Source organism: Metopolophium dirhodum, chromosome 4 (assembly GCF_019925205.1).
Source record: "Metopolophium dirhodum isolate CAU chromosome 4, ASM1992520v1, whole genome shotgun sequence".
NCBI classification, from domain to species: domain Eukaryota; kingdom Metazoa; phylum Arthropoda; class Insecta; order Hemiptera; family Aphididae; genus Metopolophium; species Metopolophium dirhodum.
The window spans coordinates 7,711,957-7,736,841 of NC_083563.1; the positions used below are offsets into that span (position 1 = coordinate 7,711,957).

The following is a 24,885-nucleotide window of genomic DNA, read 5'->3' on the forward strand; positions in this document are numbered from 1 at the left end:
GTAGCCTATAACTATAACTTTTATATTATTATTTTTTAATCCGAATAAAATGGGAAAAAGACAACAAGACCTCAGGACAATAAGAAATACCTTCCCGAATAAAATACAAATATATGGAATACTTAATTGTATATTAAATATTTATAGGAAATACGCATATTATTATAACATACTACTTACTAGTGAAAGAAAAACCAAATAATATTAGGAATAAAATAATTTGCAGATATATTTTAGACAGTTCAAACTTATTCGTTATACGCAGTATATGAAATAAAACATACAAAATATAAATAAATAATAAACTATATTTGATCATAAATATTGATGAAACAACTGTATAAAATATTACTCACATATAAGTGGCTGTTGCTTAATGATGATTAGATTACAGATCTAAATTAAAATATGGACCAAATTTATTTTTAACTGGTAAAAATGAAACGAAAAATAAATTAATACTTTATAATAATTACAAACTTAATTATTAAATCTCTAAAAATCTAAATAAAAATATTTCAAATTTCAAAATTGCATTGAAATATTTAATGAAGGGTGAAATCTTCTAGTTGGAAACATTTCACATTCACAAAATATTAACTCTTTATATATAATAAATAATAATAATATAGATAACACTGCGTCATTGAATATCGTTCGCATATTATGCTGAAATGCTGAATGACACCGATTAATGTCACGTAGGTATACTATAGGTAGGTATCTCGCTATTAAATGCACTAACATTTTGAATTTAGTCAGCATTACGTTTTTAACTATTCGTTTTTGTTAGCAATTCCTATTTCCTATATAGTCCTACAAATACCTATTAATTCATAAATAACGTGCAAGTCGCACATTTATATTTTATTTTTTAATTTTAAGAATTTCTTTTAAAACTAAATTATTTCAGCGTAGTCAAAGCTCTAATTAAATATGATACGCGCGTTAAGATTACCGGAGCTTATGCGTTTTTATGATAGGTATAAACCTACAAAAACTCGGCTCACTGAAGAAAATACTCTCAGGCCACGTGAAATAGTCAGAATTCGATATATTTTTCTTTATTTGAACGATAAAGACCTTATACTATACAGGTTGCATTGCCGCATTGGTATCCGATTTTAAAAACTGATGTGGCGAGTGGCAACCAAATACCACAACGAAAAAAAGCAGCGTTTTACATTGGAATTTCAAACCTCTCTTATCATTAATCTTTACGTAAATCACTCCATTGTGGTGATTAATATGATAAAATTTATTTATTTATTGTTATCAATCAACTTAACGTCTTATAGGCATGAAAATTAATATTAAAAATCACAAGTATAAAATCTTATATTATTCATTATCTATAGATAATTATACATATATATAAAATATTATATGTATGTAATAAATTATGACTACAATTCAATTGAATAAATGCAATTTATTTTTAATTGTTTGTATCTATTTTCATATTACATATGATATATTATGACAATCATTGAATTTTCAATTAAAAATTATTTTTTGTACCCTTCTATTGTTCAGAATGTTGATGCGCATATGATGTACGATATTTTGACACAGGTAAACAGACGATGCGCAAATGATATACGGCCATTGAAAAAATAATGCTGTATGTAGTAGCGGATTTTTTTCGGCCCGGGAAATATGAATCAAACCGGTCCATGAACAATTAGGTACTCCTTAATTTACGATTTCAAAATTTATTTGATAAGTAGAAAGTAAAAAATTATAAGTAAAAGAATAAGATTAAAAGTATAAGATAGTAAAATATTTAATAACTAAATAGTTTTGGGTGTTGGGTTAGTCAGATAAGGTTAAGCTGTTCCAAACTTGAACTTGAATTTTGGACATTTACTACATTTTTTAATATTTACAGAAAATATCCTTAAATATTTTGTAACTAATATAAATATTAATATTAACATTTTGTAATTTGTATAGTATATATAGTTAAAAGTTAATTAAATGTTCTAAATCTTTTATAGAAATACGCATTCATTATATCTCTTGTCTTATAGATCTTAGTATATCTAAATATGACTAGGTATAATATCTTTACTGTATAATAACATAATTTTATACACAAATCTCGATCATTAATTACCTTGGCTATTATAATATATATATATATTTCATATTATCATTTAAATATGATTTTTTTTCTGCCACTTGTAATGCCTATTATTGTATTAATATTTATTAATTTACATGTATTCTCTTATGATCTAAAAACATTGTAAAAATATTTCTAATTTTTTTTTAAAAATAACTTTTTTCATATAATCATGGTGTGGCCCACTACTGGGCCTATCCGACACTGAGTAACTAATAACTATATAAAAAGGTTTTATAATAATAATAGTAATATACTAATATAGATAATTATTTGCAGCTACTAAATATGTACCAAGTTTAGTAGGCATCTATATAATATTCTACATGCATAGAATTATAGCATATGACTCGGGAGATAATAAAATATAATAAAATAAATGACTCATGTATTATATTTTCTGCAAAATAACTATTCGACAAGTTCAAATATGGGTTGAACTAGATTAGTACAAAAAGCGACCGGTATATTCTTTGGTAATATATCCCTTCGACTCGTTTACCCCCCGGAAAACCGAAATTAGGTAGGTAAATAGATTTTCTATGGTTTGGTGTTCATCATAGACAACCGGGAAACGCGTATCGCGCATGACCGGTGGCGGGGGCGGCGGGCGTAATAATAATAATACCAAGAAGACAGCGAAAAACGACGGCCGACGGGATGACGAATAAAAAGCGAAATCGGCGGTGACGGTCGCCAGGACGCCAGCAGCTATAGCTGGAACGTCTGAGGCTCTGAGCAGCAGCAGCAGCAGCCGCCGACGGCCTCCCGTGCTGCCGTGCCCCGTCCACCCGTTGGGCCCGGCCTTCAAACGCGGGCGCCGCCGAAAGCCCGTCGTGTGGGTGTTGCGCCGAACGAAATCGAGCGGATCCCTGCCGCCAGCAGTCGTGCCATCACGGCGGCCAGCGCGCTGGCCCCGCCGTCAGGTTGGTAACACCCAGAGCGTGGCGGTCAGCTGCCGGTCTCCGCGCACGCCGCACGAGCACGAACACTAGCACACACTGACGAGATACACACGCGCATGTACACACGTACACACGTCACACACATACACGCCCTCGCTCACTCGATTACTCGATAGTCGATAGCGCGCGCGCGCACACGGACGGGCGTCAGTTCGCGGTTTGCGCTTGCTCCGTAACCGTTTTCGCAGTCGCCGCCGCTGTCGCAGTTCGCAGGCGCATAGCGGTCCCCCACCCGAATAACCACTGTAGCCTCTGCGGTTCGATATTATTATTTGTTGTAATTTGCCGCGAGCGCGCGCGCCAGTTCGGTGTTTATAATAATCCGTCGCCGGTCGTGTCATTATCGCCGTTGTCGTAGGTTCTCCGGACACGGTATATCCCGATAAATCGGATTATTTTTCGCTCCCCTAAAAAGTCGTATTTTTTATTCGTAGTGTTTTTGCGATTTATTATATTCTGTGGTGAGTGCGTGTGAAAAAGTTTCCCCGGTACAACGCGGTAAGGGTTCGCGTCCGAAAGTTTGCTACCGCCGGCGGCCTGTCCATCGGGTGCGGTAGCCTGTAGCGGGTCATCGCCTTCGTCGTCTTTGTGGACACCAGCGCAGCCCCAAGACATTTACCATAACATGCGTTACTCCGCGCACTGCAGAAGATGGTATCGATGACCGGCACAACACCGGTACGGCACCGTTGCGGTTAACGGCGGTCGGTGGTGTGAATCCGTCCCGGCGCGTATAATAGCTGCGCGCATTAAGATTTCAGCCCTAGCGAAAGTTGGCCGGAAGATGGGCTGTGCTATGTCAGCGGAGGAACGGGCCGCCCTGGCCCGGAGCAGGCAGATCGAGAGGAACCTCAGGGAGGACGGCCTGCAGGCGGCCAAAGACATAAAACTGCTGTTGTTAGGTGAGCAAACATCATACTCCGCCCTAGCGGCGACGTTCCTTTCGCAGAATAGTCCCCTTCACCGGCGGAGATGACGACGCGGACGTCTTGTCGCCAGCGGCGTGCGGCGTACGTCTTATCTGAATTTTTCATTTTTATTTTTCGCGCTTAAATATAATATTTTTTATTATGACATACCTACTTGTTATTTGTTTAAACATGCGAAACATGCACTTTTCTCGCGGTCGAATGCATTATTATAATATTATTATGACTTTCATACTTTTGTCGCATGAACACAGCTACACACAGGATCACACACACACACGCGCACACACACACAATCGGTGCTATCGTCTGCAGCACACTTAGGTCGCGTGCACGGAGACTAGACCGAGAGAAGCTTTTTGGCAAAGTACCCACCCGGTGCACGTCCCAGTGCGTGTGTGTGATTATTTTGGTGTTCCGATCGAAACCGATGAGTGTCTGTGTCGGTGTGTCCCCCTTCGGGTCGTGTGTCTGGTGTGATGTTTTTAAACATTTTTTTATTTATTTCTGGCGAGTGTCTGAAGGTCGAACGTCGGCGTGTTCGTGTTTCCTCGTTTTAATGCATTGTGGTCGTAACGTCCTTTGGACGGCGGGCGGAGGAACTTTTTTACCGTCGTCGTTATGCACCTGAAAACGACGATGACGATTATGCACGCTCCGCCGCCTCCACAAGTGCACACTTGACGCCGTTTTTTCGCTCTGCACTTTTCCGCCAGCCACGGTCCGACCGTCGGATCCTCTCGTCGTCGCGCTAGGGTGCGGGTCTTGTCTGTTGTTGTGTCGAGGGTGGTTTGTGTCGGTGCCGAACGGGAGGACAATGTGACGACGAGGGAGATCAAAAACAAACCACTAATAACCTATCGTTTTCCCATCGAGAGAGCACAATATAATGCATAGATATATATTACGCTTTATGTACCTAGCGCGCGCGTTCGTGTATTTATAATATAATAATTATATATATAATGCATAAGGATGTAGTTGGACGGACGGTTTCTGTCAGAAGTGGCACTCCCGTGTCGTTCATCCCCTCCCAGCAGTCGGCCGCCACGCGCGAGAAATCGATTTTCCGCCGCCGCCGCCACCGACCCTTTAGCGCACACCGCCGGTAATGGTAACCATCTATATATATATATATATATACTTATATAGGTATATGTGAGTGTGTGTATATTACACGCGTACTAGATTTTTTAACGTTCGAGTTTCTCGTAAACACTGGAGTTTTTTATGGCCGGGTTGGAGCGGGAATTGGTCATCGAAAACGAAAAATACTTAATTTAACCGTCGGGTTGCGTACATTTTTATAACTCTAGATAAACGTTTATGGGCCGCACCACGCACACGCCCGTTTTCCAAGTATAAATATAATAGTAGTATAAACTGTATCGCGGCACACTCGTCGGCTATTCTGATTTTCGATACTTCCACGTGATACAACACCACCTTCTTATCAAATTCTTGTTATCAAAAAGAAAAGAAAACTAGGACACAAATCTTGGTGTGGCCAAAAATGTGTGCGTTTTGACGACGCCTCTACAACTGTAATAACCGCTGTAATCGTGTCCAAGACCAACTAGATAAAAAATATCATGCTGAACGCGCGCTGGTTTGAAAATGTATAGATAACATAACTAAGTATATAAACATAACTATAATGATATGCTCTGTAGAAGTTACATCACAAACTGTCAGGAAAATGTTCAACATCGTGTAAAACGATAGGTATATAACATAAAATTATACGATCTTCTCTAACAATAATAATACCTACCACCTAATAATAGTAATAATGTTTCGTTGCATGATGGCTACTGACGCTACTGTGTTGTAATTATACGTTGCACTGGCTCTGACAACCGGTCGTCGCTGTTTAAAATTTTATACAATTAGTAATTTATTTGGTCATTATATTATGATGATGATGTCGTCATATATAATATATATAACCGAATTACGAACATTTTTTTTTGAGATTGAGAATACCTATAACTATTTTTTTTTATGTTTTGATGATCGGTTAAAACAATAACTCATTATACCTAGTTTATTTAGAATATCTGAATTAAAAGTTTATCGAAGGTTAAACATTCTACTGCAGGTTAAACACCATTAGGTATACAGGGTGGGTCATCGTTTTTTCTAGTTTTCTATGTATTAACCTTATATGAAAACACGGTGACCCATTCTATAATATACCTCGATACATACAATTTTTTTTGTTTTGTTAATAACGTTTATTCAAGCTTTACATGTATTCATACACGTTTAATTCAACAAATAGATAATTAATATAAAATCAATGTTATAATTTCAGGTGCTGGAGAATCAGGGAAAAGTACAATAGTCAAACAGATGAAGTGAGTTTATATTTTAAATCATTATTTAATATATAAATAATCATTCTTAAATATATAAAAAAACGGGTAGTTATACCTAATGAATACAACTTTTTTCAATACTTCCAATTTGAATATGATTTTACAAGTGGTATTTAGTATAAACAAATACTCAAGTACCATTTATATTTAGCTCCTTGGTATTTGTTAGTGAGATGAATTTTATTATTGAGTATAGTATTTGAAATGTTCTCAATACCTTACCTACTCACCTATATAATTCATATCTAATCATATTTATACATTTTATTTCGATTTTCTTATTACCTATGTACGTAGACACACTACCTACTGAATTTAAAAATTGATTTAAATAAAGAAGGTACGATACCTAAAAATTATAAGCAGTTTGTAAATTGTGAATTACAAAAGCAAAGACCGTACTTCGTCAATAAGTAAAAAATGTAACTAGGTTGAACAAAATAGAAATTATTATATATATCAAAATTATAGTTAAAACTTTCGTATAATGATGAGTCTACACACTTTACGCAAAACGATTTATTTCCAATAGAGATAATTGATCATCAAAGAATAAATTAATTTAATTAGATTGGTAAAATCATTGATAATAAATAAAAGTATTTATAATCAATAGTATAAAGTATAATAGATTACTGATTAGTGTTTTGTATTGATAATAATATTATAGGTAATGACTAAATATGAATAACACTAACACGTCTTTTGAACAGTTGGGGGTACTTTGATTATGTGACTAATTATTTTTAATGTGTAGTATTTATTATAAGCAAAAATCCTTATCTTTAAAATGTAATTAATACAAATTATAGACAAAATGTATGTTATTCTGTACACTGTAGTCATAAGTAGGTAGGTACATGATTAATGATTCATGGATTTATTATGTTTATATAAATTATTTAAAAATATTTATTTATAAATTATAATAATTATATTCTTTCAGAATTAAATGTATAATATGTATAATAAATAACATTAAAAATTAAAAAATGACAAACCAAACTATATCTGTGATGCTTAGATTTGTGTTTAAAGGATAATTAATAATTTCAAAACTATACTTGTAAGTTAAGATAAAGGGCGTGGTGACGAGAGTTCCGACAAAAAAAAATTATGCTACTTATTAAACGTATGACAAAAATTGTGGAAATTATTATGTTTAATAAATAATTTAAGAAATATACCTAAAATAATATTTTGAAAAAAGTTAGGTATTACGTTTTAAATATATTTACTAAAAAAAATATTGATATTTAAAAAAATTCTATGAATAAACTACTTGACTTAGATACACGTTTGAGCCATCAAAATTGTTCTTATAATTAGATTTATAATTTAGCTATTTTTAACTTTTCCAAAATAATTTTAATTTGATTTAAATTTTTTATTTTCAGTACCTATTAAAAAATAAAAGTAATGTGTTTTAACTATACATGTAGCAAAAGTCAAATTATAAATAAAAAAAATAAATTATAAATAATGATTAAAACAAAAGTTATTTCAACTGTCAGGTCTTCCTGTTATACCCTATATATTAAAATTTCGAACATACTCGATAAGCCTAATAAGTAATAGCTGATTATGTTTACCCACACGTAAGTTATGTTCCATAGATTTATTATAATAACGTGTTGGTTTTGTTGGAGAGGCCGACTCCTTGCAATGTTGTCTCCGTCTTTCAAACATAGGTTCAACATACACAATTTGTGTTCAGCAGTTCTAATATATTCTGTATAATAACCTTATTAATTTTGAACCTTTAATAGTGAATTTAAAAGGTATTAGAACATTAACTGTGTTTCTGCTTGGTTTTTTTTCGATATTAACATTTTTAATGTACCTATTTTACTCTTTTACTCCTCTTTAGAACTTTCAATAATATCCTAAATTTTTAATAGTTATTAGTTATTTATAAAATCTATAGAAAATAGTAAATGTAAAATATATTAGGTTAGGTTTAATACTCAATAATAATTAATAATTATTAATAAACTGAGAATGTCACAATTTTTATCGAGTTACTGTGCAAATTACATCCCTTTTACCTTTCAAGGATAATTAAACGTGTATAGGTAAACATTGTGGAAAACACGATCGTATATTATATGCAATTAAACGTTTTTCAGTAAATTATGATATAAATGTCCGATGTTTGCAAAAATACAAGTTTCCGCGACTATATAGGTGCGATGAGACCGACCACGCCCCGGTATTAAAAGCAACGATGTTAATGTGTACCACAAAACATGGTTTGATGACTCCTCGGCGGCGGTGGCCGTGCAGGATCGATACTCCCACGCGCACCCGTCTCGTTGGGCACGCGAACGCCACCGGCGGCCGCCACTATACCGGCCCATCAATGACCAGTCCCGTGGTTTGGAACGTGGTTTTTACCGAAAAGCTTACGACAATGTTGTATTTATAGATGCCGGAATTGCTCTCACATTGGAAATATTTTAACGCCACATGTTTCCTTGCAGACGGATCGACATAAAATACAAAAATGTTATAAAAGAAACATATATATCGATATTTACGAGCGCCAATACACTGTTGTGTGTGAAACGGAATGAGAACGTTATAATAGCTAATGGCGAGATGTTTGGAAAAAAAATGACTGCAGTTATAATACCTATCTATATAATATATATATAAATATACCTATTGCACATGATTTATATAAAATATATATTATTTAAGTATAATTCAAATTCATGTTAAAGACCAATAAAAATGAACATAAGTATTTGTTTTTAAAACAATAATAACGGTAGTTAGATTATTCAAATTAAGATACTCAAATAATTGCTTTCTAATCATTAGCAGCTAATAGCAATTGCGAATTGACGCATGTTCGACAGGGTCGACGAGGTTCCGTCATTACGTCAAAGAGGAAAATAATCATCCATTTTAGTATTTTATCAACTCTCAAACAATTAGAACAATAATAATATTATGTTTTGCCGTTTTGGTTATTAATTTAAATCTATACTTCTTATGGTTGGTTTAAAAAGCACCATGGTAACTAATAGGGGTCTAAATACTATTACATTTAATAATTATTTTAGTACCTTTACGTAGGTAGGTATAGTGCAAAATGTTAATATTTATTGAGAAGCGGCCATTGCACTTCAAACGATTTTTTAAAATTCATTATAGTATGTCGCGGTGTATTAATTTTCTATAAATCCATTTCGTCATGATAAAATGTCCACGTATTTTACACTGCAAAAAAAAATATAAAAAGCCTTGCATTTCCTCAGTTACTTGTATATATTTTATTTATTTCAAGTATGTACAAGTCACACGTGTTGTTCAATCTATGCTATACCTATGGTACTTTATAATCACGGATATATAAATCAATTAGATAGCCGATTTGGATTTAATGTTGAAGTTGGCAAAATGGTTGACTGTTCTATAATTAAAGAGGTGTTCTAATAAGGTGCTTACAATTTATTCATTGAAATTTGAAATGTGATATGACAATAACCGACAATAACCAAAATAAATAAATACATTTTTATATGTTGCTAATTGATTCTTATCAATGACCAAATTGTAAACATTCTTTGATAAGAAAAGTCGGCCATTTTTCAGGCTTTATAACATTGCATTGCAGGTAAGTCGGCTATTTAGTTGTATTTTATATCTCCAGTTTTTAAAACTATATCATTTATATAAAATATCCGCTATCCCGTATCTAAAATTTCATTCTAAAAACATTTCAAATATTTTTTTTTTTTATACAATTATTATTACTTGCTGGTATCCATACCGTATGCATATAATTGTTACAAATTATGTTTTATATTTACTCATTATTTGTATCTAAAATTATCATATTTTAAGTGCAATCTTTATACATAAACGGCATAGAAATGAAAGATTGACCAATTGAAACATATTCAAACTGCTGACATCTTGTGTACCTATCTATGTTTATTTTGGCGAAAAATATATTAAGTACTATTAATTATTTTTACACGTACTTACGATGATTGTACATGCAACTAATTATTTTTAAAAAATATAGTAAATAAACAAAATATATTTTAATACATACCTATGTTAACATACCTTTTCCTCAGTCACGAAATTATATAATTTAGATTGATATACCCATTTGTTTTATACTTTTGTTATAATCCTCACAATAAGTCACGGATAGTCACTAGACTATATTCAATTGAGATTAAATTTTTATTCTTTCTAATTAAAAAATATATATTTTACATTTTTTTTTAACAAACTTTGTGTGTTTTCAGAATTATTCACGAGAGCGGTTTCACGTCAGAAGACTTCAAACAATACAGGCCTGTGGTATTCAGTAACACAGTCCAATCACTGGTTGCCATATTAAGAGCAATGCCAAATCTTGGAATTGGATTCGGCACCAACGAACGGGAGGTAAGAAAAGCAAGTATTTTCTTTTAAACGATTTGTTAGTTCAAGTACGTTTCTGTAGTTTTCTGTTTGAGCTCAAATAGTTGGAAAAATAATCATATTCTATCATACCAATCGTCCGCATATCAGGTTAATAACAATACCAGATTAATAAAACAATAACCAATACTGTGTAAAATTTTAATTAAAATCATACAAGAAAGCGAAAAATAACCTAGCTATTTTTACAGATGTTATTTCACATTGTTCACCAAAGAATTTACTGTTTATAATACAAAATGATATTCTCCATCATTGTAAACCACTCGACGGCGCAGTCGTTAGACAACATGTAATTATCCTTCTAATCCCATCGTTATCTTTCATTATCAACGAGACGGTGTTTTCAAGTACATACCGCATGTAACTGTTACCTGGCGAATTAAATAGCATGTCCGCTCAGTCGTAGGTACATATATGTAAACTTTGATAATTTTAAAAGTTATTTAATTTAATTTTCTATTTTCTTTTTAAATTGTCACGTACATTTTAGGAAATATTCCTTGAAAGGAACGTTCATACCAACTTTTTTTACGAAAACTAAACTAGTATTTAGTACTTATAATACTACCACTATACTTAGGTACGAACTTTAATAATGTTAATGATAATAATAATACGTTTTGGGCTTTGGTTATAACACGCGATCATTGTGGTAACGCACGCAAATCGTAGGGAAAAACAAGTAATACTTATAATTTATTTTACTGGCATTATTGAGATAGCCGTATACTATTATGCATACTATTATGTGGCGCCACAGTATCTAAAATCGTTAAATGTATTATGTATAGTTAGTTCGGTTCAATGACATTTTTCAAACATATTTGAATATTTTTCATAATGCTACACATACAGAATCAATTTGAACGGTCTCAAATAGTTTTAAATTTATCTTTTATTTATTTATTTTTTACTGTGCAGATAATGATTATGATTTCAAGTATTTTTTAAATTTATTTAAATAAATAATGCACTATAATACGTATATACAAATAGAAAAATCAAATAAATATATTGATATACTAATTTTTCCCATATGGTTTTTATATACGCGACACAAGAAAAACGTTTACTTAAATTGTATGAAAAAGGAAAAAAAATCGAATCATATTTCTGGTAATAGTCTATTATTATTATTATTATTATTATTGATTTTTGGACATGGGGCCTGGCCAGCCAATCATTATACAATATGATATTACCTAAACACTACATTATAATAAGTAGGTATATTGTACACTGCGATATTATTTTGTTAAAATATATATATATATAATATTATAATGTATATACACGAGCGGATTAAAATTCGAGGTTCAGTCAAAGTTTTCCCACAGGGAAATTAACGTATCGACGTGATTACAACGTTGTTGGATATATACGCGCACGCACACTGACACACATATACACACGCACGCATCGTAGTATATGACATAATATAAATATATATATATATATAATATATATATGTGCACTGTACACCCACGTAATACAACGAATTAATTTGACCTACGATCGGCGACAGTTACTGGCGGTGGCAATCTCGGAAATGAATTGAATTGGGTGTGCAGCGCGCGCGCGCGATCGCGCATGCCGTGGGGGAGCGTATAGGGTCTGATAGCAGTGGCAATGTTATATATCTATATAGTATATAAGTACTGTATATAATAATTTAGTGTCCTAATTTTGGTTATCATAATTCGCACGCAATCGAAAAGCACGAATTATGTTCTCGTTGTTGTATATTGTTTAGTAATCCCGAAGTACATACGGGTTGAAATGGCTGTATAACAGAAATATAATAATGAAGGGGAATACGAATTGATCGGTGGATGGTGTACCTATAATAACGTGTACTATAATATTATATAATATTTTAACGATTAAGATAAAAAATAAAAAATGGGTACTTAATACTTATAACGTTAATTGTTTCACCTGCTTGTGAAACAACAAATTTATAAAAATTTCGGTAATTAATATACTGATGAGGAAAAAATAAAATATTAGGTATCTAGATGCATACCATAGCTGGTATATTATATTATCTTAATTTATTCTGATTTATAGGTCATTAACAATAAACACTGCTCAGTATCTCGAAAAATATTTCGATGTTTGAAAATATTTTTTATGCATGTCTACCTAATATAAACTAATACAAAAATACACCAAACTATATTGTTTTTAAAAAATTATATTTTATAATTTAATTTTTTTAATTTTTACTTATTTGAATGACATCAGACATTTTTAATATAAAATTAAAAATATAATTTTGATTAAAATCGAAGTATTATATTTTTCTAAGAACCACATATCTAAATTTTGAATTTTATACTGTAGTTAATTAGTTAGGTACTTAGGTAAAACTTTTAAGTATATAAAGTTTAGGTAAGTGGAATAGTATATTGAGCAACATTTTCGAGGTACTCCTGTACCACTGCTCTCTTCTCAACTAAAATGTAGATACCCACCTATTAGTTTTATAATTTATCTTTAACTATTTTTATTTATATTTAACTACTTAATTGAAATCCAATACATTTTTATGCATCGAAATTCTCAGAAAGAATACTCCGCAGCACCATAAATAAGTACCTAAATATAATATTAAGTAATCACTTCAAATTGTGTAAAAAAATATTTATTCAAAAACCCATTTATACTTTTCGAAATAATAAGCGTTTTTTAATTCAAAAAAAGTCATCTTACAATGATATATACATACACTAAACATCTTTTTTAAATTCTACTTCTAAAATATAATCACCATATCGATCGCGCTTATTGATCTCTATAGTATACACCATACGTCTATTGACTATTATACATTTATACGTAATACTTCTATAATCTATACATAGGTTGCATTTCAATTATTGTACATATTACTACTATAGTAGCTTGTAAGATATATATTTATCCATAACCATTGTTACTTCAAACGTTGAATATTGCTTCTAAAAATAAAAAATAAATATTTTTTTTAACAAAATATATTGAAATTATTCATGAGGGGTGCACATATTTGCAAGATTTTACAACACAAACAAAAAATTATCTTTTTACAATATAAAAACAAAATGATTGTATGTATTTATCCATTTTTATTTTCTTCATAGTATAAAACTCTAGTAATATGTCACCTCGTTTGCTCAGTTAGTTGAGCGATAAGAAATTTACGTAGTTGTGAATAACTATAAAAATATCATAATATGAATACGGTTGATAGTTGATGACGTCATAACTCACGGCATAAAGTCTTCATTATAGTTCATTATATTCACACAACGTATCTCTGATGTAATTAAAACAACAATTTGTTCAACTATTTCCAAGCGTATTGAAAAAAAATTAAGTTACAAATATTTTTTACTAAAAATGTTAAGTTAACACAATTAATGTCGAAATGATAGGTACAATATTTTTTAATTACCCACTGAGAACAAAATTGATACACAATTTGCATAATTTGAAAATTGAATTGTATTAAAAAAAAAAAACGGGATTATAAGTATATTATAAAAAGTATAATACCAACAAATTTGTAATGGAAAAGTAAAAGTAGATACCTATTAATGGATCTTTATCATTTAATACAGCTATCTTATTTGACCATAACTGAGAAAACAATTCTTTATATAGGTTTACATTGCATCTGCTTTCCTTTTTCTTGTTAATATTATATATCAATATTTTGCTATATTATAAAATGTAAATAATATTTATACAAATATGTATAATTCGTTATAAACTATAATGAAACATAATATAGTTTTATTGTTATACAATTGTGTGGTGTACAATTTGAGGTAATTTGTTTTATGAATTATTGAAGTATGATTTTAAAAATTTTTGGGGGGATTTTTCTGTTTCGAATAGACAACGTTTTGATTAATTTAACTTAAACTGATCATTAAACATTATAATACATAACACAAGCCATAAATAACTAAAATAATGCAATAATATATTACGATCTGATATAGGTACAGATATAAGTAATAAATAAGGGTGTTGTATCTATATCTTAAAAATTGTGAAGGTGTACTTATAGAACTTTATCAAAATAATTATTGTAAATCATAGTAAATGTTCAAAAAAAAAAACGTATAGGTAATTTTTTTAATTTTAATTAAATTTTTATATAGGTTTTTTTTAAATTTAATTATTTTATTTATTTATTTCATATTTATTTAACTCAGAGTTTAAATCAGATAATATAACTAAACCTATTACATTTATTCGAAAATCTATACAATTTAAATAATCTAAGTAACATTATTTTGAATACCTACTTTTCTTATTATCTTCATTTTTTAACAAATATAAATTTAATTTAATCCCTGTTTGCAGTATGTAGGGATACAATTAGAAGCATTAAAACGAATGAAATTGATTTTTTTTATTACATAATAATATGTATTATTATACACTCCATCCAATAAAATAAGATAAGATTTATGTTCACGGAGTGCCGTCGTTGGGGGGTGACTTCCCCCTTCCGTCAATCAAACCACATCAAATTTACCTATTGTATAACGTGTAAATACAGATTGTAAATGTACATTTTTGTTCAATAAAAAAAAAAGATTTATGTTTTTTCATGAATCTATTTATAACGTATGTATTTTGTATGTTCAATATAAATGGAATGTTAAAACTAGAAGTATACCTTTAAACCAATTATGTAATTTTAATTTTGAAATATATATCATACAGCCCTTAGTTATGAATAAGTAGGCTATAAATTATAAATGCTTATTGAGACCTAGTAATAAAAATGTACTTTTTTTTCGATTTCTTCAAATAATATTTTAACTTTTTTTTGTGATGGAAGTACCGATCGGAATTTACATACAACATCCGGAGATCTTCAACGTAAACACGAACCACATGTATGAAACAAATGAATTTTATCAATAAGTTTGGCTTATGAGTACATTTTATTACAGTCGAGTCTCGATAACTCGAATTTCAAAGGGAATAAAAATAAATTCGACTTATGTATTATTTGAGTTATTCACCTCAAAGACTAAAAAGTGATAAAATTATGTTAATGTTTTTAAAATTCTACCAGATATTTTTCCTCTACAAGGAAAATTGAAGAATCAGATATGTTTTTGGGTATAGTGCAGTGGATTAATATCTTCATGTATATATTATGCTACGATACATTTTGTTAGGCATTTAATTATTTTTTCTTTGTTTTTATTGTTGATTTGCGTTTTTATGACAATAAACGAATCTTTACAAAAATCGGCCTCACAAAAAACAGTTAGAAAAAAAATTGTGCCTATTATCTACTTAAAAGGGCAAAAAAAATAATACAAGTTATCAAGTTTTCTGTATTATAATATTTATAATTTATTTTATTTTTAAACACAACTCTTTAAAATATAAATAAATATTTTCAAGAATGTCTAATAAAATCGTGAAAAATGAGTAAATTACTGATAAGAACAAAATATAATAATCCTATCAATGTTTTCTCTGGCAATATTCTCACATAAAATATAGTCGATATAATATTAAATTTACAAGTATTGTTATCTGCTGGACTACAAACAACAGTTTTCGGTGTGTGTAAAATCTCTTTAATCGTACAACACTAATTACTGCTAAATACATATCTATTTATTTGGTAAAAACGAAAGTATAATTATGTTTACTTGTAATAGAAAATATGTTTGGAAACTAACTATTGAACTGAACACCATAATATTAATAATTACTTATAGGTATGACATTACATACATATTATACATAATAATATATTTTTAGTTATTTAGTACCTACCATTGATATTTTTTAAAACCCACGTATTCGACTACATTATTTATCAACTTCAAATATTTCAGATTAATACTCAATGTAATGGCAAAATAACCGTGGTATATTAATAGGTATTTTTCAAGTTAACATTACAATGGTAACTACATTTTGTGTCTGGTAGGCTTATTATTTACTAAAAATATATTGTATTTGTATTCCTAACTGAAGAGTGTGAAAAGAGTTGGATATTCATTAATAAAATATAAAGAGAACTTAAACTGATATTTCAAATGTATAAAATGTATAGGTATAATGATAAAAGTTTCATTAGTTATTGATAAATAGTAGTAGGTACCTAATAAAAATCTAATAGTTAATATAATAGTAGCTAAATCTTATAAATTATTACATACATTTTATGAAAAAACGGATTTAAATCTTTCCTGTCAGAGACTCCTGTTTCAGACACTCGTTTTTCTTTACTTATTTCGATGTACAATTTCTTGTAGTATATTATTATATTTTATATTTAATTTCAAATGGAACATATAAAACATTTGCAATCAATAAATGATTCGTCGTGGATTTTTGTTTTCATATAAATATCAAATATTTGTGAATGTTAATTCAGTTTTATCCTGATCATTTCTTTGTTGTTAAACAAACTATTTAGTAATGTATTTACATTTTCTAACCCATAAAGGTACTTTTTACCATTATAAACATCGGTCCTTAAAAAAAATCTATAATCATAGTTAAATTAGCCCTCTTGCTCACAAGAAAGATTTAAAACTACGTAATTTGTATAAAAATTGTAAAAATGTAAGTTAGTTATTACATTAATGCATTGAACGATTAAAATGTTTGTTTGTTCGCATTGTTGGGAATGGAAAAATTAATATTTTTTATCAACTTTCATCAAGTATAATTACTAATTTATTGTTAGTGTTTAGGTACTTACTTTTGTATAAATTGTGTAAAATGTGGGGTGCTTAGCTGGTTCAAAGCAAGGTTCGAAGAACGTAGCAATATGTTTTATAACTACTTTAGGACATATTATTAGGTCTTATTATTATTTATTAGGACTTATTTTATAATATAATATTGGTCTACAATTTATAAATAATCCTCACATGGTTATTTTTCCTAACTTTTTGAATGTTCAAGTTTTGTTACAAGTATTTCTTAATTTGTCTAAACACTAGACTCTAATCATAAGTCTAGATATTAAGGTTATAACATTTTTATATACATAAATAGCCGAAACTAGGCAGCATTATAGAATTACTTATTCATTTGACTACAATATGCTTTATTAATAATTAATAAAAACGTGTGTGCTAATTATGACATTCCTAAAGAATTAAAACAATTTATTTTAGACGTAGTCCTGTGTTGTGAATTTAAGTATATACTTTTATGATACATGTATTAAAAATATATTTAATTATTTGTATTTAATTATTAAAAGCCTTTGGTACTTGAATAAAATTAAAAAAAAAATGTACCTTACTATTTACTTAAATAAATAAACAATTAAACACATAGGTAATCTATTTAAAATAATTTTAAAATATGATATTAGTGATTAATATAAATAATTATATGACTTCGAATAGTTACGACATTTATAATATATGTATAGACGTATACATTACATATTGACGCTTTTCGGTTTAATAACAGCAATAGGTACAAAATATTATGATTTTACAATATTAATATACATGTTCATTTGTTTTAAATCAACAAATTAATGTTATGATGTTTGGTTATGGCAATTTGTAATATTATTACGTAATTAAGACATAAAAATTATATTTAATGTTGAAGTGTATAATACATACTGAGTATACCCATGTGAATATTTATGAAGATAATATATTCCTGTTAAAACAAATATATTTGTTTGTTTTTATTTTTTATTGTTAGTATTTTTGCTTACCTTACTTTTATGAGGTATAGGTATATGTTACTATCAATATTTAATCGTTTTAAACCTTGAATGACCCTCATTATTTAATCGATAACTTTGATCATTTCAATGATAAGAGAATAACTTAAATATTAAAATATATCCTTGTAAAAATAACAATGAGTGGTTTTATAATAATGACTTAGTATTTGATTAAATATAAACATACTAACACAATAATACAAATACTATTTTAAAACCCGAAAGTATAAGTATTAGTGATTTTTGGACTTCTAGTTTTGAAACTAATTTTTATAAAAAAAAAAAAAACGTTCTTGAGTGGAAGATGGCTTAGTAATATATTTTCCTATTAGTAATACGTAGGTTGTACTAATTTTGGCCTAAAAGAAATTGCATATATCATATTTAATATTACTAGCTGTTATTAACTTATAAGTCAATACTAATGTACCGTAGAACTGTGTGAATAGGTGTGTAATATAAATTGCTCAAAACGAATCTAAATATTTTGAAAATTTTATTGTGTATAGAATAATATGTACTATGTACGCAATGGTGAAAAGTTTCAATTCCCTATAATTAATGTTTTTTGAATCACGATAAAATATCTAAAATCACACTCATTACACTATTTCATAAACATCTTTTTGCTGCTTGCTAATTTTCAAGATTATATCAATACAATTACCTACTAAACATTTGTTTTAAAAAAACTTATAGTTGGCACAACATATATTTAATTTTAATTGTAAACCTAGAAGCTACATGAGAGGTTTTGAGTTTGCTACTGAGAGTGTTAACCTTAAAACAAGTTAAATAACACATATCATTGTAAAACAAATCTAGAAACCCACACAACATTCAAATTCCGACTTACATATAACTTGGGAATTTACTTACTGGGAAAGATCGCCCCTTTCCCTTGTAATGGCAGAAACTTCTAAAATTTATAGTACCAGGCCATTGAATTATAGACAAAGAATAGGCAGCGTCAAGTGCCATGATACAAAACAACAATTAGATTAAATTACTAGGTAGAATGAGTGTACACTGATCATATTAATAATATATAATATATATGTTAATTTTTATATTAATATTTATTATTTTATATATATTATTTTTTCATTAATTTTCTCTATTTATTGGCAGACTGATGCGAAAATGGTGTTGGATGTAATTCAAAGGATGGAAGATACTGAACCATTCTCGGAAGAATTGCTGACTGCTATGAAGAGACTGTGGGCCGATCCTGGCGTGCAAATGTGCTTTTCTCGGTCAAATGAATATCAGCTCAACGATTCTGCTAAATAGTAAATAGATATATTATTATTATAAAATACCACAGATAGTTGGTACTATTACCATTGATTAGAAATAGTAGTAATACCGTGCGTAATACTATAGTATTTATAATCAATGCTATTACTTAAAGATCGATCTTTAGAGCTCACAATTTGCAAAAAAAGAAAACATTCAAAACATTAGATATAAATAAATTAAAATGCATTATGATTATAATTTTTTCAATATTCATCAAGTTATATTTTTATATTTGTTTACTTAAATTAAATATATATTTATTAAATAAATGTGTGATAAAATCATACCAAGGAACCATCTTTGTGTGACTGCTCGGACAAATTCGTACGTGTCCAAGCCAAAGGGCAAGTCAGGGGCGCTTAATTATCCGTGTTATGTATGTACTATGTTGAATGTTGATAACAACTGTTTAATAGTTATCGAAGCTTTATGAACCCATCAAACTAATTAGTATTATAAATACATAATACTGTTGTCAAATATTTTGAAATAATTGATAGATATGTTATAACTTATAAGTTTCTATACAAAAAGAATATGTATTAACATTTCAGTTTAAAACTGTCATCCTATCCAATATCCATATTTAAAATATTTGAGATCATAACAGTGTTATAGAATTTAATATTTTATAAATTCGAAACATTTAATCAAGGGATTTTGTAACTGTGAATTAGTTTCTTAATCTATTGTTACATTTGTATACACAAAATATTAATGCTCTGGATATTGTAAATAGTTTTCACACTAAGTTTGAATTTAATTTACTTTCCCACGTGTTGTAATTAATAAAGTAAAAATATTTCTTATTTTCTACCGTACTATAGGTATTTTGTAATAAATCAGTTGATATTCTTACCTCATTTAGAAACATACTAGAAATAGCTTATTTTTTAACAATTTTGTATTCGTTCTAAACTAAGACACCATAATATTCACCTATTTGATAAATCGTTTGAATGTGAATATATTGTATTATGCATAATTGTAGGTATAAATAAAAAAAACAATAGAAATAATTTATACATTCATTAATCATTATTCATTAATATAGGTAGTATGGAACGTTCTGCGTTGTAGACTATTTCAAAATTGATTAACGAATGTATAAAGTCTAACTAGAAATAGTTTGCATTTTATTTAAAATATGTTAAACACGTGTATAATATTGAACTTCAAATATTTATCTTCCGGTGAATTATTATACTATTAATTACGGTGGATCTCCATTGGGGTTTTCCCATGTATACATTTTACATTTTCATCATGTATATTCGCAGACTTCTAATTTTTAGACTCGATCCAAATTAATGGACCTATCATTATAGGCGTCGTTTACCATTCCTTTAGAAAGCTGAGGAGGATTTCAGATTTCATTTGTTTACTTTCGAAAAACGTTGACGTGATTCTTTCGAGGGGCCGCAGCAAAGCAGCTGCCATTCTGTTTGAGCTCAATATTGGATATAGGGGTGCACGGTTAGTTTAGTTGCTAGTCGGGCGTGGTCCTCGATGACGTCACTGGATCGATACCACCACTGCCGCCGCCGTGCAACTGGGGAAACGGAATAGGTGCACGAACGAAAAAAAAACCATTACCGTACTTACCTGTTTCAGATAACATCTATTTTTACGTAATTTTAAAAATACACTTGCATAAACCACATTATTTTGAACTCCGTAAAAAAAGTATTATTTTTTCATAGAAAAATTAACTAACGGTCTTTAAATTCACTGTATTATTTTAAATCAACTTAATCATGGGCATCAACACCGTGCTTTATTATATTAATTGTTTTTAATACACGCGTGTATATTACACCGCGGTCAATTATTTAAAAAAAATAATAATCTAACAATTATAAAATTATTATACTTTGTTTAAAAAATGGTAAATCTTATAAATTTAGTTATACAATAATGAATAACTAACAGTTGATAAAATATACCTAATTAAATAAATTGATATGCCTATTATAAACTATTTGGGTGTACATTTAATACAATAATTATGTTTATTATTCAATTTGGACACACATAATATTGAAAACACTGATCTGTTCTAATCACAGTGTCCGTTGACAGTTTCACAATTGAAAACCCAGATACCTTATAAATGTATTTACGCGATAGGATTTATATAATATTATACCTACCTAATTTATTTATATTAAACGAAAGTAATTCGTAATATATTATAATAACTAAAAGTATTTTGTTTTACTTGGTATGTTTAGGAATTCTGAATTCTGAATCGAATATCTGTTTATTTTTCTTCATAAGCTTAATTAAAATTGAATATACTACGTAATAAATAATGACGCTTTAACAGAGTAAACAAAATTATAGTTTCAAAATAAAAAATACACTTATCACAAATAAGAATTACCTATAATCTTAGATCATATACTATGGATAGAGCTACTGGCTAAATATCTGAAGCCAACATAGTATATGATCTAAGCCTATAATAATAATTAACATGGTAATAAACATCTAAGACCAGGATAAAATAGTTTTAATATGTTTCTTATAGTCATTGGCGCAAATATAGGGTGGCTGGGGGGGGGACTTAGTCTTCCAAATATCGGTCAAGCTCCCCAGTTCAAAATCTAGTAATTAGTGCTAATTTTTATATTCTGTGGTACTAAGCAATATGGCCTATGGGGAGGGGGACTTGAGTCCCCCCAAAAAATGTAGTCAATTTGCGCCTATTCTTATAGTTGTTAACATTGTTAAAATTATCAAATTAATATTATATTTACGAAGTAAAAGAATTCCTTTAATTATTGGACTCTGTGTTCCAAAATTAGTATGATTATGTGGTACAATTCCAATATACTAAAATATATTTAGTCGTACATTTAATATTAGTTTCAAGTTCATTACTTATTTATACATATTATATTTATAATTATTAACTATTTGTATGTTCATACTCCACATGTAGTAATAAATGTAATTTTTGTTTAGTTTTCTGGACGATCTGGATAGGTTAGGGTCCAAAGATTACCAGCCCACAGAACAGGATATATTGCGTACCAGAGTAAAAACCACTGGTATTGTAGAAGTGCATTTTTCATTTAAAAACCTTAATTTCAAGTGAGTATACATTTTTGATAATATTCAGTATTTTAAATACTTAAAATATTAATTTATATTTCATATTATCACAGATTGTTTGACGTTGGTGGTCAGCGATCAGAAAGGAAAAAGTGGATTCATTGCTTCGAAGATGTCACGGCGATCATATTTTGTGTTGCCATGTCAGAGTACGATCAAGTGCTCCACGAAGACGAAACAACGGTAAATACTCAAGTTCCAAAATGTTATATACTATTTTCTATTTATATTGATTCGGACTGATGGAAAAAATAAAATAGAGACAATGATACACATGCACACAAACATAAGCGAGATCATTAATAAATTGTCACATCCATAATAGTAATCATGTGATGGCCACATTGGCACTAATTGAACTTTGGCCCCCTCGTCGTTAGTTGCATTCGTCGTAGTCTACCAAAAGACATTTTAGGCCAATTAAAATTTTAACCGTTGCAGTTGTGGATGACTGCTCAGTCTATCTCACCTGATGTCAATATTAGGTACTTAAATATCCGTCTGCTCATTGCCTCATTGTATACATTACCTTTGATTTAAGATCTTCCTTAAATCCAGGATAATTATAATCTATTGGCATATCTATTAAATTACGGATATTTAAATTGGCATCTTGTACATAAAAATTGCTTATACTAAATTCAGTTAATAACGAACTGAGTATTTTGTTATGGTGATTTGAGATACTATACGAACACAATTCTGTTCAGTGTGCATTTACATTTTACACAATTTATATATTTTGATTGGACTAGGCAAGATATTTATAGAGGTTTCTCGGTGTCATTTACAATCGTATAAATGTTTGAAAAGTCTGTACAAAATAAAAATGAAGTGCCTTGAATGTTAACTGACTATTCATCAGATGAAATATAAATTTGTTAAACTCAACGTATAATGTTCCAATGAGAAATAAGATCTGATATCCAAATCAATTTCTTGGATTTCGTAAAAACTTGTAGATATAATTTGCTTTTTATAACTCATGCCATTACCACGAAACGTTTACGAACTTTTTCCTTTTATCTTAAAACGTATACTCTACTATATTACTTATTGGTTTCCATTTCGAAATTAAAACCATAAATAAATAAATACATAACCTAGTTTTTCGATGTACGCATATAATCTACATCACTCGCGACTAATTACATATTACTAAAAACCATTTAAATAATAGCGATACACCTGAATCTCTGTATACGTCATGTGCCCAGTCGCCCAGATATTGTATATGCATGAAATTTTGTTTATGTGTGCGGCTTGCACGTACACATAAATATATTATACATACACATATATATATATATGTACACCTATTATATATACATGAAGATCTTATCTCCGACACTGGCGCTGCTCGTCGTCAAGGCAACACTACTCCGATCGATACAACCTCTCTCTGATACCCACACCGTCCCTACACAAACGGTCAACCTTTGAACTATATATACATAACTACTATATACTGCTTAACTCAAATACTTATATACCTAGTATTTAATATACTTGTACAAAAATAATTATATACATTAATAGCAAAATGATGGTAAATAATGTTTTTTTAAACTTACTCTGATAATTCATCTTATAATACAATATCACATTGATGATAAAAAAAAATGTTTATTAAAACAAAAGTACTTATATGTATATGTATAATTAAGCGTTCAGAATAAAAATGAAATAATAAACTGAAATTACAGTCATTAAATGTATGTATAGTATAATGTTTTTGAATTATATCTATCATATAATATATTTGTTTCCTTTTTTAAACATTTTTTTTAAGTTACTATTTTTAATTTATACAATGTTACTTCCCAAAATTAACCAGTAAATATGTGATGGTTAAAAAATGAAAGCAAAAATT

The 24,885-nt window shown here is 29.3% G+C and overlaps 1 protein-coding gene across 3 annotated transcripts in view; it reads left to right on the forward strand.

Annotated features, from left to right (window-relative positions):
* The first annotated feature begins 3,171 nt into the window (after positions 1 to 3,171).
* Positions 3,172 to 24,885, forward strand: part of LOC132942448 (guanine nucleotide-binding protein G(o) subunit alpha) — a 32,615-nt gene continuing 10,901 nt past the window's right edge. Inside the window, exons 1-6 of one of the 3 annotated variants that reach the window (XM_061010841.1) lie at positions 3,172 to 3,995; positions 6,340 to 6,382; positions 10,675 to 10,825; positions 19,722 to 19,882; positions 22,863 to 22,991; positions 23,066 to 23,195. In XM_061010841.1, the coding sequence (XP_060866824.1) occupies positions 3,878 to 3,995; positions 6,340 to 6,382; positions 10,675 to 10,825; positions 19,722 to 19,882; positions 22,863 to 22,991; positions 23,066 to 23,195 (732 nt within the window). In that variant the 5' untranslated portion in view covers positions 3,172 to 3,877. Of the gene's footprint in view, positions 3,996 to 4,084; positions 4,104 to 6,339; positions 6,383 to 10,674; positions 10,826 to 19,721; positions 19,883 to 22,862; positions 22,992 to 23,065; positions 23,196 to 24,885 lie in introns of those variants that run through there. The other 2 variants (XM_061010842.1, XM_061010843.1) reach the window with 2 other exon arrangements.